This window comes from Panthera onca, chromosome D4, assembly GCF_046562875.1.
Source record: "Panthera onca isolate mPanOnc1 chromosome D4, mPanOnc1 haplotype 2, whole genome shotgun sequence".
NCBI classification, from domain to species: Eukaryota; Metazoa; Chordata; class Mammalia; order Carnivora; family Felidae; genus Panthera; species Panthera onca.
Genome location: NC_138351.1, coordinates 12,456,574 through 12,474,504, shown reverse-complemented (window position 1 = coordinate 12,474,504; position 17,931 = coordinate 12,456,574). Strand labels below are relative to the sequence as shown.

Below are 17,931 nucleotides of genomic sequence, written 5' to 3'. Positions count from 1 at the left end.
TTATCTTCTGGCCTCGGGCTGTTTTTTGTTTTTTGTTGTTTTGTTTTGGATGGTATCTTTTTTTGAACTTCTAATTCTGTCCCTGCATTGTTTTCCTATTTTTTTTTTTTTAAAGTTGTGTGTTCTTGTAGTTCACTAAACCTCAAGAGTGTTGTTCTAAGATTTTTTTTTTTTTTTTTTTTTTGATAGTTCATAGGTATCGGTTTGTTTAGGGTCAGTTATTAAAACTTGATTAGTGGTTTTAGATTTCCCTTACTTTTTTGGGCTCCTAGATTCCTTACCTTGGTATTTGTGCATTTGAATAAGCAGTCTCCTCTCCCAGGCTTTACATGTTTACTCTGGCAAAGACAATTCTTTACTGTTCAGCTGAATTTCATTTTCAGGACATGTCTGCCTATAATATCCTCGGGCAGGTGGGGCCTGTTATCAGGGTCTATTTTGGGGCCTGGCCACTGTCCAAGCCTTAAGGTTGTATGAGGGAGTGCCAGCTGAGAGATGTTGGGTAGGACTGCTGGCTTTGTTCTCCACCCAAGCAAGGCTGTAGGATGGACCCTGCAGTTGACTGGATTCTCTGGTCACACTTACTAGGTTGTCGGGACTGGTTATTACACTCAGCAGTAGGTGGGGCTATGAATTAGCTTTCCTATCTTGGCAGGGCAGCAGGATGGGGCCCAGTGTCTGCATGGCTAAGTGGTTGGAGACCCAAATAAGGCAAGACTGTGCACTGAATTTCATAGCCATACAAGGCCACTGGTTTTGTTCTGCAGATAGGGAATGCCATGGGCTGTACTTTCTGTTTAAGTGACACTGTAAGCAGGCTTGTTGAATGGACTACATAGCTTCCCATGTGCTCTGATGAAGACAAGCTGAAGGCTGTATGAGCAATGGGCAGGGTTCCCTTCCTGAGAAAAGTAGAACAGACAGATTCAAGGTGGTAACGCTCTTGGTTTGTGGTTTTGACTGAAGCTGACCCAGACCCCAAGTTCCCTGGCTGAATGGAATTACTGGGGGAGCACACTCTGTGCTTCTGCATGGCTGAGCTGTGCAGCTTCCAGATGTTCTTGCCAGCCTTTTTGATGAGGCGGGGCTGGCAGCTACACTTAGCAGCGGACCAGCCTTTGACTCCGCTTCCCTGAGTGGCCAGCGACAGACCAGTCTCTAGGCTTGGCAAAGCCTAGAACTTATTTGAGCATGCAAATCAGGCAGACTTGCACCCTACCGAGTTCCTTTCAATAGACAGCATCACCATCTTGGTTCTGTAGATGAGCAAAACTCCTGCTTGGGACCACTTGAGTGCCACAGGTGGGAACTCAGGCTGCCAAGATTCCCCTCCTTGGGAATCTGGTTGTTGGCAGATTCTCCCTCCTTCTCCATCACAATCAAATTGCCAGTGGTCAAGCTCTGAATATACTCCTGCAATTTTTGTGGAGTGGTACTGAAGTTGGACGTCCTAAAAAGTGACTCACAATTCTGGAGGAGCTGTAAGTCCATCCTGGGCCTTCTTTTTATACTGGAGGAACTATAAGCCCAGAGGAGACTTCTTGGGGAGGCTACAGTCAGCGTGTAGGTGTTCCTCCTATGCCTGTAATGTACTCTGTTAGTCTCGGTGAAGCAGAGGGTAGATGCTTCAGCCTGACTGCCATACTCTGGTCTCAGCGGTGTCTTGTTTTTGAATAGCGGTTAGTTCTTGTGAAAGGCAAAGGAGCCAGGGATGACCTTTTTCACCAATCGTGGTCACATGACCCTAGAAGATCTTTGTAATTTCTTAACAGATGCACTCATTGCTATAACTTCTCTGTTAAAACTGCTTTTGCGTCATCCCCTAGGTTTTGATATGTTGTGTTCCCATTTTCATTTGTTTGGAGTTTTTAAAATTTTTCCCTTTTTATTTCTTCTTAGATACATTGGTTGTGCAAGTGTGTGTCTTTAGTTTTCATACATTTGTAGATTTTCCAGCTTTGTTTTTGTTGATTTCTAGTTTCATATTGTGGTTGGAAAAGATAATTGGTGTGATCTTGGTCTTCTTAAACTTGATGAAACTTGTTTTACATCCGATCCTGTGATCTCTCCTGGTAAATATTCTATCTGCAGTTGAGAAGAAGGTATATTCTGTACCTTTCCTCCTGTGACTTGGGCATTCCGTAACTGGAAGCCTGTACCTCCCACTCTTTGACCCATCTTTACTCATGCCTCCATCCTTTTCCCTCTGGCAACCACCAGTTGTCTGTTTTAACAGATTTGCTTCTTCATTTTGTTTTGTTGTTGTTGTTGTTGTTTTTACATTTTACTTATAAGTGAAATACAAATGGTATGTATCTTTGTCTGACTTGACTTAGCATAATACTCTATAGGTCCATCCATGTTGCAAAGGGGAAGATCTCATTTTTTCTCCTGAGTAATACTCCATTATAAACACACACACACACACACACACACACACACACACACACACACATTTATATAATCACATTTTTATCCACTTATATCTATATCTGTATATATAATCCCATCTTTATCCACTTATCTATCAATGGACACTTAGGTTGCTTCCATATTTTGACTAGTACACATAAAGCTGTAATAAGCATAGTGGTGCCTGTATCTTTTCAAATTAGTGTTTTCATTCTGTTTGGGTAAATTACTGGAATTACTGGATCATATGGTACTAATATTTTTAATTTTTTGAGAAACCTCTGTAGTGTTTTCCAACACTGATTGTACCAGTTTGCATTCTTACCAACAGTGTATGAGACTTCCTTTTTTTCCACATCCTCACCAACACTTGTTACTTGTTGTCTGGGTGACTCTAACCTTTCTGACAACGGTGAGGTGATAGCTCATTGTGGTTTTGATCTGCATTTCCCTGACTAGTGATGCTGAGCATCTTTTCATGTATCTGTTGGCTACCTGTATGTATATTTTTGGAAAAATGTTCGGATCTGCCCATTTTTTTAATCAGATTTTTTTGGTGTTGAGTTGTATAAATTCTTCATATATTTTGACTATTAACCCCTTATCAGATATAGATGTATCATTTGCAGATATCTTCTCTTATTCAGCAGGTTGCTTTTTGTTTTGTAAATGTCCTCCTTTACTGTACAAACTTTTTTTATTTTGGTGTAGTCCCAATAATAGATTTTTGCTTTTGTTTTTCCTTGCCTGAGGAGACAGATCTAGAAAAATGTTGCTAAGGCCAATGTTCAAGAGATAATTGCCTATGTTTTCTTTTAGGAGTTTATGGTTTCAGGTCTCATCTTTAGGTCTTTGATCGATTTTGAGTGTATTTTTGTGTGTGGTATAAGGAAGTGATTTAGTATAATTCTTTAATGTTTATTTATTTTTGAGACAGAGAGAGACAGAGCATGAATGTGGGAGGGTCAGAGAGAGAGGGAGACACAGAATCCGAAACAGGCTCCAGGCTCTGAGCTGTCAGCACAGAGCCCGACGCGGGGCTCAAACTCACGGACCGCGAGATCATGACCTGAGCCGAAGTCAGCCGCTTAACTGACTGAGCCACCCAGGCGCCCCTAGTATAATTCTTTTACGTGGAGCTATCCAGTTTTCCCAGAACTTTTTTTTTCATTAAAAAAATTTAAATCCAAGTTAGTTAACACATAGTGTAATAATGATATCAGGAATATAACTTAGTGATTCATTACTTACATATAACACCCATTGCTCATCCCAACAAGTGTCCTCCTTATGCCCCTCCCCCTTTAGAACTCCCCCCTCACTCAGAACCCCACCAGCAAGCCTCAGTTTGTTCTGTATGTAAGAGTCTTTTAAGGTTTCTCTCTCTCTGTTTTTATATTATTTTTGCTTCCTTTCCCTTATGTTCATCTGTTGTTTCTTAAATTCCACATGAGTGAAATCATATGATACTTGTCTTTCTCTGAGTGACTTCGTGTAGCATAATACCCTCCAGTTCAATCTATGTTATTGCAAATGGCAAGATTTCATTCTTTTTTATCACCAAGTAGTATTCCATTGTGTGTGTGTGTGTGTATACATATATATATATATGTATGTATGTATACGTGTGTGTGTGTATACACACACATATACACATACACACCACATCTTCTTTATCCATTCATCAGTTGGTGGACATTTGGGCTCTTTCCATAATTTGGCTATTGTTGATAGTGCTGCTATAAACATTGGGGTAAATGTGCCCCTACAAATCAGCACTCCTTTATCCTTTGGATAAATTGCTCATAGTGCTATTGCTGAGTCATAGGGTAATTCTATTTTTAAATTTTCTGAGGAACCTCCACACTGTTTTCCAGAGTGGCTGCACCAGTTGGCATTGCCATCAGCACTGCAAGAGGGTTTCCATTTCTCCACATCTTCGCCAATGTCTGTTGTTTCCTGAGTTGTTAATTTTAGCCACTCTGACTGGCGTGAGGTGGTATCTCATTGTGGTTTTGATTTGTATTTCCCTGATGATGAACTATGTTGAACATCTTTTCATGTGTCTGTTAGCCACCTGTCTTCCATGTCTTTCTATGTCTTCTTTGGAAAAGTGTCTACTCATGTCTTCTGCCCATTTCTTCACTGGATTATTTGTTTTTCGGTAAGCTCTTGATACATTTTTGGTACTAACCATTTATCTGATCTGTCATTTGCAAATATCTTCTCCCATTCTTTCAGTTGCCATTAAGTTTTGTTGATTGTTTCCTTTGCTGTGCAGAAGGGTTTTATCTTGATGAGGTCCCAATAGTTCATTTTTTTTGCTTTTATTTCCCTTGCCTTTGGATATGTGTTGGGTAAGAAGATGCTGCGGCTGAGGTCAAAGAGGTTGTTGCCTGCTTTCCCTTCTACTGTCTTGATGGTCTCCTGTCTCACATTTAGGTCTTTCATCCATTTTGAGTTTATTTTTGTGTATGGGGTAAGAGAGTGGTCCGGTTTCATTCTTCTGCATGTTGCTGTCCAGTTTGACCAGCACCATTTGCTGAAGAGAATGTCTTTTTTTTCCATTCGATACTCTGCCCTGCTTTGTCAAAGATTAGTTGGCCATACATTTGTGGGTACATTTCTGGGTTCTCTATTCTATTCCATTGGTCTATGTTTCTGTTTTTGTGCCAATACCATACTGTCTGGATGATTACAGCTTGGTAGTATAGGCTAGAGTCCGGGATTGTGATGCCTCCAGCTTTGGTTTTCTTTTTCAACATTATTTTGCCTATTTGGGGTCTTTGCTGATTCCATATAAACTTTAGGATTGTTTATTCTAGCTCTGTGAAGATTGCTAGTGCTATTTTGATTGGTATTGCATTGAATGTGTAGATTGCTTTGGGTAGTATTGACATGTTAACAACATTTATACTTTCAATCCATGAGTATGGAATGTTTTTCTGTTTCTTTGTGTCTTCTTCAATTTCTTTCACAAGCTTTCTATAGTTTTCAGCATAACAGATCTTTTACCTCTTCAGTTAGACATATTCCTAGGTATTTTATGGTTCTTGGTGCAATTGTAAATGGGATTGATTCCTTGATTTCTCTTTCTGCTGCTTCATAATTGGCGTATAGATCCGCAACTGATTTCTGTACATCAGTTTTATATCCTGAGACTTTGGTGAATTCATGGATCAGTTCTAGCACTTTTTTGGTTAAGTCTTCTGGGTTTTCCACATAGAGTAGCATGTCATCTGCAAAAAGTGAAAGTTTGACTTCTTCTTTGCCAATTTAGATGCCTTTTATTTGATTTTGTTGTCTATTTGCTGAGGCTGGGACTTTGAACCCTATGTTTAACAATAGTGGTGAGAGTGGACATCCCTGTTATGTTCCTGGTATCAGGGGGAAAGCTCTCAGTTTTTCCCCATTGAGGATGATATTAGCAGTGGGTCTTTTGTATATAGCTTTTATGATCTTAATGTATGTTCCTTCTATCCCGACTTTGAGGGTTTTTATTAAGAAATGATGCTGTATTTTATCAAATGCTTTTACTGCATCTATTGACAGGATCATATGGTTCTTATCCTTTCTTCTATTAATGTGATATATCACATTGATGGATTTTGCAAATATTGAACCAGTCCTGCAGCCCAAGAATGAGTCCCTCTTGATCATGGTGAATAATTCTTTTAATACACTGTTGAATTTGATTTGCTAGTATCCTGTTGAGAATTTTTGCATCCATGTTCATCAGGGATATTGGGCTTTTGTTCTCCTTTTTAGTGGGGTCTTTGTCTGGTTTGGGGATCAAGGTAATGCTGGCTTCATAGAATGAGTCCAGAAGCTCTCCTTCCATTTCTAGTTTTTGAAACAACTTGAGAAAAATAGATATTAACTCAGCTTTAAATCTCAGGTAGAATTCCCCTGGAAAGCTATCTGGCCCAGGATTCTTACTTGTTCAGAGAGTTTTGATAACCGATTGAATTTCTTTGCTGGTTATGGGTCTGTTTAAACTTTCTATTCCTGTTTGAGTTTTGATACTGTGTGGGTGTCTAGGAATTTGTCCATTTCTTCCAGATTGTCCAGTGTGTTGGCATATGATTTTTCATAGTATTATCTAATACTTGTTTGTATTTCTGTGGTGTTGGTTCTGATCTCTCCTGTTTAATTCATGATTACATCTATTTGGGTACTCTCTTTTTTTAGAAATCTGGTAGGGGTTTATCAAATGGCTAATTTTTTCAAAAAGCCAGCTATGAGATACATCTGTTCTACTGTTTTGTGTGTGTGTGTGTGTGTTTGATTCTATACTGTTGATTTCTGTTCTAATCTTTATTATTTCTTTTCTGCTGACTTTGGGCTTGCTTTGCTGCTGTGTTTCTAGGTCCTTTAGGTGTGAGGTTAGGCTCTATATTTGGGATCTTTCTTGATTCTTGAAATAGGCCTGGAGTGCAATGTATTTTCCTCTTAGGACTGCCTTTGCTGCATCCCAAAGGGTTTGGACTGTCAAGTTTCCTTTTCATTTGCTTCCATATATTTTTAAATTTCTTCTTTAATTTCCTGGTTGACCCACTCATTATTTAGTAGGATATTCTTTAACCTCAACGTATTTAAAGGCTTTCCAATTTTTTTTTCTTGTGGTTGATTTCAAGTTTCATAGCGTTGTGATCTGAAAATATGCATGGTACGATCTCAGTCCTTTTATATTTCTTGAGGGTTGTTTTGTGACCCAGTATATGATCTGTTTTGGAGAATGTTGCATGTATACTCAAGAAGAATATGTATTCTGCTTTGGGATGAAAAGTTTTGAAATATATCTGTTAAGTCCATCTAGTCTAGTGTATCATTCAAGGCCATTGTTTCCTTATTGATTGTCTGCCTAGTTGATCTGTCCCCTGCTATAAGTGGAGTATTAAAGTCACCTACAATTATAGTATTATCAATAAGTTTGCTTATGTTTGTGATTAATTGATTTATATATTTGGGCGATTTCACTTTGGGGCATAAACATTTACAATTGTTAGCTCTTCTTGATGGATAGACCCTTTAGTTATGATATAATGTCCTTTTTCATCTCTTGTTACAGTTTTTGGTGTAAAATATAGTTTGTCTGATATAAGTATGGCTACTCCAACTTTATTTTGATATCCAGTAACATAATAGATGGTTCTCCATCCCCCCACTTTCAATCTGCAGATGTTCTCAGGTCTAAAATTAGTGTCTTGTAGACAGGGTATAGATGGATCTTGTGGGTTTTTTTTTTTTTTTTTTTTTTTTAAATCCATTCTGATACCCTATGTCTTTTGATTGGGGCATTTAGTCCATTTACATTCAGAGTGATTATTGAAAGATACGGATTTAGTGTCATGGTGCTAACTGTAGGTTTGATACTTGTGGTAATGTCTCTGGTCTTTGGTGGCCTTTCTGCTTTCCACTCACAGAGTCCCCCTTAGGATCTCTTGAATGGCTAGTTTAGTGGTCGTGAACTCCTTTAGTTTTTGATTGTCTGGGAAAGCTTTTCTCTCTCCTTCTATTCAGAATGACAGTCTTCTTAGAAAAGGATTCTTGGCTCCATATTTTTACTATTCAGCACATTGGATATTTCCTGCCACTCCATTCTGGCCTGCCAAGTTTCAGTGGACAGGTCTGCAACTACCCTTATGTGTCTACCCTTGTAGATTAAAGGCCTGTTTGTCCTTAGCTGCTTTCAATATTCACTCTTTATCTATCTTTGTATTTTGCCAGTTTCACTATGATACGTCATGGGGTTGACCTGTTTTTGTTGATTTTGAAGGGAGTTCTCTGTGCTTCCTGAGCTTGGATGTCTGTATCCTTCCCCAGATTAAGGAAGTTCTCAGCTATAATTTGTTCAAATAAACATCTTCCTTTTTCTCTCTCTCTCTTCTTCTTCTGGAACTCCTATGATAAAGATACTATTTCGTTTCATGAAATCACTTAGGTCTCTACTACTCCCTTCGTGAACTAGTAATTTCCTATCTCTCTTTTTATCAGCTTCATCAGTTTCTATAATTTTCTATTTCACTTATTCTCCCTTTGCTTCTTCCATCCTTGCTGTCACTGCATCTAATTTATTTTGCATCTCATTTATAGCATTTCTTAATTCATCGTGACTATTTCTTAGGTCCTTGATCTCTGCAGCAATAGATTCTCTGCTGACTTGCATGCTTTTTCAAACCCAACTATTAGTGTCATGACTATTATTCTAAATTCATGTTCAGATACATTGTTTATATCTGTTTTTGAGCAATTCTCTGGTTGTCATTTCTTCCTGGAATTTCTTTTGAAGAGAAGTCTTCCGTTTCTTCATTTTGGCTAGTTTTATATTTATATATATATATATACAGTGAGAATATATATATATTTATATTTATATATATGGCAGGATAGTTGTCTGTTGGTGCCTGGGACTGAAGGCTGTGCTGGTCTGGAGGAGAGGCCATCTGGTTTGTTCAGTGTCAATTTCACTCTGGTCTAGCAGTTACCAGTCAAGGGTGGGGGTTGGTGTGAGCAGCTCCTGCCTCCACTGGGGGCCATTGTCCTGTTTCTTGAAGCCCCATCATGTTGGTGATGGGGAGAAAAATGGTGACAACACAATCTCTCCTTCTCGGACTGGGTGTCCCAAACCACACTGTTTAGGCAGTCCTCTCAGAGCTACACGAGTTGACCGGCTTGTCCTGCTCCACAGTCTCCTGCACCTCCTAGGTGCTCACCTGAGATTCAAGCCCCAATGTCTTAAAAGATCCTGCTCTGCATGGACAGCTTCCGGAATAGCGCCTCTCTGCCCAGCCAACAAAGGGCCTCTGGCTGGTGCCTGCAGGGTCTTTTGTCCTTGGAGGGGCAATATACCCTCTTCTCACAGTACCCAAGGAAAGGGACTGTTTTCTCCCAATGTGCCCCTACGATTGCTACCATCCTCCGGGGCTGGCTCCCTCTTTCCCCTGGGTATGACCTTCTGCAGTGGCTGCAGTCTGGAGAAAGTCGTGCACCCCTGAAAACTCTACTCTTCACTCCTAAGGCTGTTTGCAAAGTAGACACTGGCTCTCTCCATGTTCTTTGTTCCCTAGTCCGTGGTCCAGAGAGGTTTTCCTCTTCTCCAAATACAATCCCACACTTGCACAGCCTCTCTTTGCCTTCCTCTGAAGGGGTTCCCCCAGTCCGTGCCTTTGTCATCGATTTTATTTCTCCCAATTCACAAACATGCACCTGTGTCCCACCATCTCCTGTACCCTCATGGAGGTGTTTCTGTCACTCTGTGGCCTGGATTCCTGGAATGCCAAGTGTTCTGACCTCAATACTGCTGTGTTTGAGGGATGAGGGAAATTTGGGTTCCCCTACTTCTCTGCCATCTTGACTCTCCCCTTGGGTAGTTCTATTTGTAATTTTTTGAGGAACTTCCATCCTGTTTTCCAGAGTCGCTGCACCAGTTTTCCCCAGAACTATTGATTGAAGAGACTATTTCCCCATTGTCTATTACATGTGAACATAAAATTCCAATTTTCTGAGGTAAATTATCAAGAGTTGAATTTTTGGGTCATATGATAAAGGTACTTTTTTTTTGTTTGCTTTTATTTTAATCACCTAGTGCTCATCAGAAGAAGTGTATTCCTGGGGTGCCTGGGTGGCTCAGTCAGTTAAGTGCCCGACTTCAGCTTAGGTCATGATCTCATGGCTTGTGAGTTTGAGCCCCATGTCGGGCTCTGTGCTGACAGCTCAGAACCTGGAGCCTGCTTCAGGCTTTGTCTCTCTTTCTCTTTCTCTCTCTCTCTCTCTCTCTCTCTCTCTCTCTCTCTGCCACTCTTCTGCTTGTGCTGTCCCTCTCTCTGTCTCAAAAATAAATAAACATGAAAAACAAAAAACAAGCATATTCTTTAATCACCATCACCTATTTGACCCATTCCCCTACCTTCCTCCCCTCTAGTAACCATCAGTTCTCTGTAGTTAAGAATCTGTTTCTTGGTTTCTTTCTATGTGCTCTTCCCCCTTTCGCTTGTTTAAATTCCACATAAGAATGAAATCCTATGGATGGTATTTGTCTTTGACTTCTTTGACTTAGCGTTATACTCTCTAGATCCATCCATGCCATTACAAACAGCAAGATTTCATTCCTTTTTCTGGCTGAATAATATTCCATGTGTGTGTGTGTACATGTACATATGTACGTAACACATCTTAAAAAAATCTTTTTTAATGTTTTTTCATTTTTGAGAGACAAAGAGAACAGCACATGAGTGGGGGAGGGGCAGAGAGAGAGGGAGCCAGAATCCAAAGCAGGCTCCAGGCTCGGAGCACAGAGCCCGATTTGGGGCTCGAACTCATCACTAGATCAGAGCCGAAGTTGGACACTAAACCTACTGAGCCACCCGGGGCCCTGTACATACCCCATCTTTATCCATTCATCAATCGATGGACACTGGGCTACTTCCATACCTTGGCTCTTGTAAATAATGCTGCTATAAACATAGGGCTGTAATTAGTGTTTTCGTGTTTAGGTAAATATATAGTGGTATAACTAGTGGATTATAGGATAATTCTGGTTTTTTTTTTTTCCAAATTTTTATTTAAATTCTAGTTGATTAACATACAGTGTAATACTATTTTGAGGAGTAGAATTGAGTGATTTCATCACTTACATATGACACCCATTTCTCAACACAAGTGCCCTCCTAAATGTCCATCACCCACCCACCTCCCTCCATCAGCCCTCCATTCTCCATTGTGAAGAGTCTCTTATGGTTTGTTTCCCTCTCTCTTCCTCCCACCTTCCCATGTATTCTTCCATTTTATTTCTTGAATTCCCCCACATAGGAGTGAAGTCATATGGTATTTATCTTTCTCTGACTTATTTTGCTGAGCATAATACTCCGTAGCTCCATCTACCTTAATGCAAATGGCAAGATTTCATCTTTTTGATGTCTGAGTAATACTCCACTGTGTTCTTTATCTCTTCTTCAGTTGATGGACATCGGGGCTCTCTCCATAGTTTGACTATGTTGACTATGCTGCTGTAAACATCAGGGTTGCATGTGCCCCTTTGAATCAGCATTTTTGTATCCTTTGGGTAAATACCTAGTAGTGCAATTGCTGGCTTGTAGGGGAGTTCTACTTTTAACTTTTGAGGAACCTCCATACTATACTCCAGAGTGGCTATACCAGTTTGTATTCCCACCAACAGTGCATGAAGAGGGTTCCCCTTTCTCTGAATCCTTGCCAACACTTGGCGTCTCTAGTATTGTTACTTTTAGCCATTCTGACAGGGGTGAGGTGATACCTCATTGTACTTGTGATTTGCATTTCCCTGATACTAAGTAACATGAGCATCTTTTCATAGGTGTGTTGGCCATTTATATGCCTTCTTGGGAGAAATGTCCGTTCATGTCTTCTGCCCATTAAAATTTTTTTAATGTTTATTGATTTTTGAAAGAGAGAATGTGGGAGGGGCAAAGAGAGAGGGAGACACAGAATCTGAAGCAGGCTCCAGGCTCTGAGCTGTCAGCACAGAGCCCCACTTGGGGCTCGGACCCAAGAGCCTTGAGATCACGACCTGAGCCGAAGTTGGAAGCCCAACCAACTGAGCCACCCAAGTGCCCCAGGTTGTATAAGTTGTTGATATATTTTGGATACTATGTCATTTGCAAATATCTTTCCCTATGCTGTAGGTTCCCTTTCAGTTTTCTTGATAGTTTCCTTTGCCGTGCAGAAGCTTCTATATTGACTTTTTAAAAAAAAACATTTAATTATTTTTGAGAGAGCACGAACAGGGGAGAGGCAGAGAGAGAGGCAGACACAGTATCCAAAGCAGGATCCAGGCTCTGAGCTGTCAGCACCGAGCCTGCTCCAAGGCCTGAACCCGTGAACCGTGAGCTCATGACCTGAGCTGAAGGTGGACGCTTACCCGACTGAGCCACCCAGGTTCCCCAGATGTAGTCCCAACAGTTTATTTTTGTTGTTGTTGCTCTTGCCTCAGTGGACCCTATCTAGAAGAAAGTTGCTATGGCCAATGGCAGAGAAAATGCTGCTTGTGCTTTGTTCTAGGGTTTTTATGGTGTTTGGGTCTCACATGTAGGTCTTTGAGCCATTTTGTTGATTTTTTGTATATGGTGTAGGAAGGTCTGTTTTCATTCTTGTGCGTGTCGCTGTCCAGTTTTCCCAACACCATCTGTTCTTGAGGGTGATGTCCTTACGAAGAAGAGTTCCTACAGTGGCCTGCAGGGTTGTGTCCTCTGTCCCCAGGGCCCTGTTTCCAGGAGCGTCTCTAATGGGTGCTGCGTGAGCTCTGCTTTTGTGTCCTGGCCCCTTGATCCTTCAAGCCAGACATCGGCAGAGGCTCTCTTTGCCTGTCGTGGGCAGTATTGGGTCCCCGGCCTGAATGCGGGGCATTTTACGTAGGTGTGCCCTGCTCCGTTGGTGAAATGGGACTTAGCACCACTGTTGCTGGAACCAAGGCCTTGCAAAAGTCCCAGGTGAGGAGATGCAAGGATGAGCAGGGGTTTGGGGCCCGTCTTGTGGGGGCGGGTGCCCCCTCCGCGCTGGGACTGAGGCACATGAGGCTGGGAGGGGCGGTGACCCTAGGGCATGGGGGGCGGGGCTCCGTGTAATCAAGTTAGGTGGTGAGTGTCCGTGCTGGGCTGGGTCCTGCACGTGGCCCTATGCTTACGCTGAGGGGTAGGGGTAGGTGACGTGGTGCTGGCCAGCTCGTGCTCTGGGAAGAGCAACTAACGTCCCCACTCTGCGCCCCTGGTGCTCTTCAGACCAGATCCCATGCTGGAGGTGTGGGTTGTTGGCCTGCCTTCTCTCCCAAGAGCAGCGCGAGGATCTCTGGACCGTATCCTGGCCAAGCCCGCTCACCTTTACACTTCAAGCTTCAAGCCCCTTTGCTCGCAAGAGCTCACAAAATTCAGGCCCTCTCAGTTTTCAAGCCACTGGCTGTGGGGATTTGTTTGCCCTGCGCGCTCCTCTGTGTGCCGGTCCGTCTCTCGCCTTGTGGCCACACTGTGGCCACAGCTGTCTGCTCATCACAGCAGCCATGATCTCTTTCTCTCCTGAGCTGCTTCTCCTCACTCCCTACCTTCTTTGATGTGACCTCTTCTCTTTCTTCACTTGTCAAGTTTGTTCTTCCTGTCTTCAGATCGATTTCTGGGGTATTTCGGATGAGATGATAGTTACCTAGTTGTATTTGTGGGACAAGGTGAGCATATAGTCCTACTCGGCTGCCATCTGCCAGAAGCTTCCAAGGTCTGTTTAACCTTATGATAAACTGAAAAGGTTTTTTTTTTCCCCCCAGAATGGCTGTCCCATTTTGCATTCCTAGCAGAAAAATACGAGAGTTAGAATTGCTTTACATTCTCACCAGCCCTTGGCATTGTCAATTAAGAAAAAATTTTCCATTTTAATATATGGGTAGTGAAATGTCATTATAATTTTAATTTGCATTTTCCTAATAACTAATGGTGTTGAGCATCTCGTGCTTATTTGCCATTCATATATTTTCTTTGAAGTGTCTGTTTAAATCTTTTGACCATTTATTTTTCAGTCTTGATACACTTTTTTGGGGGGAATCAGTTTAGATATACCGAAAATTTGCAAAGATAGAATATAGTTCCTATATACCCTTGACCTAGTTTCTCTTACTGTTAACATCTTCTAGAACTATGATTCCTTTGCCCAAACTAAGAGATGAACCTTCATCAACACTGTTAATTAATTTCCAAACTTTATTCAGATTTCTCCAGTTTTTCTGTTAATGTCATCCAAAGCTCCCCCCACCCCCCACCCCCGGTCCAACTCCAGGATCAAATTCCAGGGTATGGAGAGTTAAAGTTTTATGCCCTCATTTTATAAATCTCCTGGGTATCTTCACCTTCTTGGAGAACTGGTGCCCAGAGCCATCTGACCTCTAATCTTGAGTGTTTTTTGGATCTTCTCCATTATTGACATCTTGGGATATCCCTTTACCTTCGTCTTGGGGAATTCCTTTCACCTCCCTCTTGGGTTGTTTGTCCTATTTTCTGGATCTTATGCCTTTCATTTTCATGGCATTCTTTCTCTTGGTTCATTATCTCATTTTGGCAAAACACACATTTTGAAGCTTCTAGGTAAAAGGAAGATGGAAGTTATTTTTGTATGGATATTCCATTATATACAATATAGCAATATTCCATTATATACATATATTTGTGTATATATATGTATATGTATTCATGTATGTACACACACACACACACACACACACACCATCTTCTTTATGCATTCATCAGTCGATGGACATTTGGGCTCTTTCCATAGCTTGGCTATTGTTGATAGTGCTGCTATAAACATTGGGGTGCATGTGACCCTTGGAATCAGCATTTTTGTATTCTTTGGATAAATACCTAGTAGTGCAATTGCTGGCTTGTAGGGTAGTTCTATTTTTAATTTTTGGAGGAAACTCCACACTATTCTCCAGAGCGGCTGCACCAGTTTGCATTCCCACCAACTGCACAAAAGGGTTCCCTTTTCTCCACATCCTCGCCAACATCTCGTTTCCTGAGTTGTTAATTTTAACCACTCTGGCCAGTGTGAGGTGGTATCTTAGTGTGGTTTTGATTTGTATTTCCCTGATGGTGAGTGACGTTGAGCATCTTTTCACGTGCCTGTTAGCCATCTGGATGTCTTCTTCGGAAAAGTGTTCATGTCTTTTGCCCTTTTTTTTCACTGAATGATTTGTTTTTCGGGGCGTTGAGTTTGAGAAGTTCTTTATAGATTTTGGATACCAACCCTTGATCTGATAGGTCATTTGCAAATATCTTCTCCCATTCCACAGGCTGCCTTTTAGTTTGGTCATTTCCTTTGCTGTGCAGAAGCTTTTTGTCTTGATGAGGTGGTGGTGAATTTTACATCCCAACTTGCCTAGGGTAGAGTACCCAGTTAGTTAATCAAACACTGATGTAGGTATTGCTAAAAAATATTTTGTGGATGTGGTTGTAGGTCCGTAATTAGTTGACTTTGTTAAAACAGTAATTTATATTGATAGGTTTTTATTTAAATTCAAGTTAGTTAACCTAGTGTAATATTGGTTTCAGGAGTAGAATTTAGTGATTCATCACTTACATTCAACACCTAGTGCTCATCACAACAAAGTGCCCTCCTTAATGCCCATCCCCCATTTAGCCCATTCCCAGCCCACCTCCCCTCCAGTGACTGTCAGTTTGTTCTCTATCATTAAGAGTCTTTTACAGCTTGCCTCCCTTTCTTCCCCCCACTCCATGTTCATCTGTTTTGTTTCTTAAAATTCAAATGAATGACATGGTATTTGTCTTTATCTGACTGATGTATTTTGCTTAGCATACTACCATAATTAGTTGACTTTAAGTAAAGAAAATTACCCTTGCTAAATGGATGGGCCTCATCCAATCAAGAGATGGCCTTTGAGGAAAAAGTGATGTTTTCTAGAAAAGAAGAAAGGATTCCTCACAACTATTCTATCAACACCTTCATATCCGGCCTGCTAACCTGCCATTTGAATTTCACAGTGGCCTTTTCTCGCAATCATGTGAGCCAATTTCTTACATCTATTAGCTATGTCTATGTCGCTCCTATTTGTCGAGAGAAACCTAAGTAACATACAGGGTATAGGATTATAGATTAGAAATAAATTCCTCTCAGAAGTTTGAAGGCTCCATTAGTTTCTAGCTTTCAGTGATGCTGTTGATAACTTTGATTCAATTCTGACCCTTGAGCTTTATACAAAATTAATTTTAGTCTCTGAAGGTCTAGAGAGTCTCATGATCATCCCTGGTGGCTGGAAATTGCATGGTCAGGTTCATTTTTGTCCGTCTTTATGGGCATTCATTCCCTTTCAATCTGGGAAGTCATGTTTTTGAGTTTGAAGAAATTTTCTTAAATTATTTGTTTGAAGCCTTCTTTACCTCCATGGTCTATGTTTTCTCTTTGTAGAATTAACATTGGATATATGATCTGGTGGAATAGTCTGTAAAATTTTGAAATTCTTTTTCCTCTTTTAAAAAATTGTTTGGATGTTTCCTCAGTCTTATCTTCCAATCACTTTTTTTTTTTGTTTATTTGTAAGCTCTATGCCCAATGGGGCTTGAATTTAGGACCCTGAGATCAAGAGTCACATAGTCTACAACTGAACAAGGCAGGCACCCCGATCATTCTCTTAATTTCTACTTTCCACTCTTATACTTTGACTTTCCAAGAGCTCCTTGATGTTTTGTGAATGTTCATTTTTGTAATAGCATCGTGATCTTGTTTAATGGATGCCATATAATTTGTTACCTATAAAGATGTAATGGTAATTCTTCTTTGTCTCGAAGTTTTGTTGTTTTTTTTTTTTTTAAAGATTTTATTTTCAAGTAATCTCTACACTCACCGTGGGGCCCAAAGTCACAACCCCAAGATTGAGTTGCACGTTTGACTGACTGAGCCGGCCAGGCTCCTCCAAATTTGCTTCATATACTCTGTTCCCTCTGTCCTCAGTTTTCTGTGGGTATGTTTGTTCTGTTTTAGAGAATTTCCTCAGATGTTTCTTGATCCTTAGCTGCCTGCTCATGAAGAGTGGGGACTAAATGCCACGAGCACTGGTGGCAGGGGAAGGCTTGGTAGCTGAAACTCATTGTACGGTGCCCTGGCTAAGTCAACCGCTGGGAGATCGCCAGTGTTATGATCTGTAAACTCTCTCCTTTGGTAAAGTAATGTCGTGGTGGTCCAAATGCAAGAGTGGGGAGAGTAAAAGAATGTACTGTCGTCATGCCTGAGAGTCGGGCATAATCTCAGGCTGTCCTAGGCAAATTAGAGGATGATCATCTCCTTCCTGATAGGGATATTCCTCACGGAAAATTCTTCCATATCCAGTACAGGTGTTAGAAGTCACAATTGTCTGCGTCTAGCAGCTGTGTGAAGGAAGACGTCTAGGAGTTCTTGTCATCCATCTTCCAACGTTCATGCTTGTTTATAGTCTTAAATCGGAGGCAGCCTACATTCCAATCGGCAACTGTGTAGAAAACCGTGGAATTCATACAATGGAATGCTACTCGGTAGTGAAAAAGAATGAGCCTCTGCTACATAAAAGGAAATGAATTTTAAATAGTGTTGAACAGGGACACCAAAAAGCCTGACAGAAAGTACATGCCATATGATCCCATTTATGTGAAATACAAGAACTGGCAAAACGAATCCAGGATGATACAAGTCGTAAGAAGTGAATTTCGGGACACCAATGGAGAGGCATTGATGGCACCAGGGGAGGGCACACGGAAGAGTCTGTAGGCCAGATATGGGTAGATTTACAGATTGGGGTGAGGGGAGAGAGTGGCATTTCAGCTAGGTAAACCTCTACCTGAGGTGGGGGAATTCATTAGGACAGGAATATTAGGGAAAGAGGGAAAGGGTCCTCAGCTGTTGGCTTCATGAGAATTCTATGTTGAAATCCCAACCCAGGATAGATGCCCAGCACCAACTCTGCAGGTAAAATTACTACTCACACTGAGGAACCATGGCTTCAGGTTATAGTTACAA

At 41.1% G+C, this 17,931-nt stretch overlaps 1 protein-coding gene across 1 annotated transcript in view; it reads right to left on the bottom strand.

The window, feature by feature from the left end:
• Positions 1 to 14,245: 14,245 nt before the first annotated feature.
• PIP5K1B (phosphatidylinositol-4-phosphate 5-kinase type 1 beta) overlaps positions 14,246 to 17,931 on the bottom strand; it is a 309,163-nt gene continuing 305,477 nt past the window's right edge. Inside the window, exon 13 of the mRNA XM_060610118.3 lies at positions 14,246 to 14,506. Coding sequence (XP_060466101.2) covers positions 14,471 to 14,506 — 36 coding nt within the window. The 3' untranslated portion in view covers positions 14,246 to 14,470. The remainder of the gene's footprint in view (positions 14,507 to 17,931) is intronic.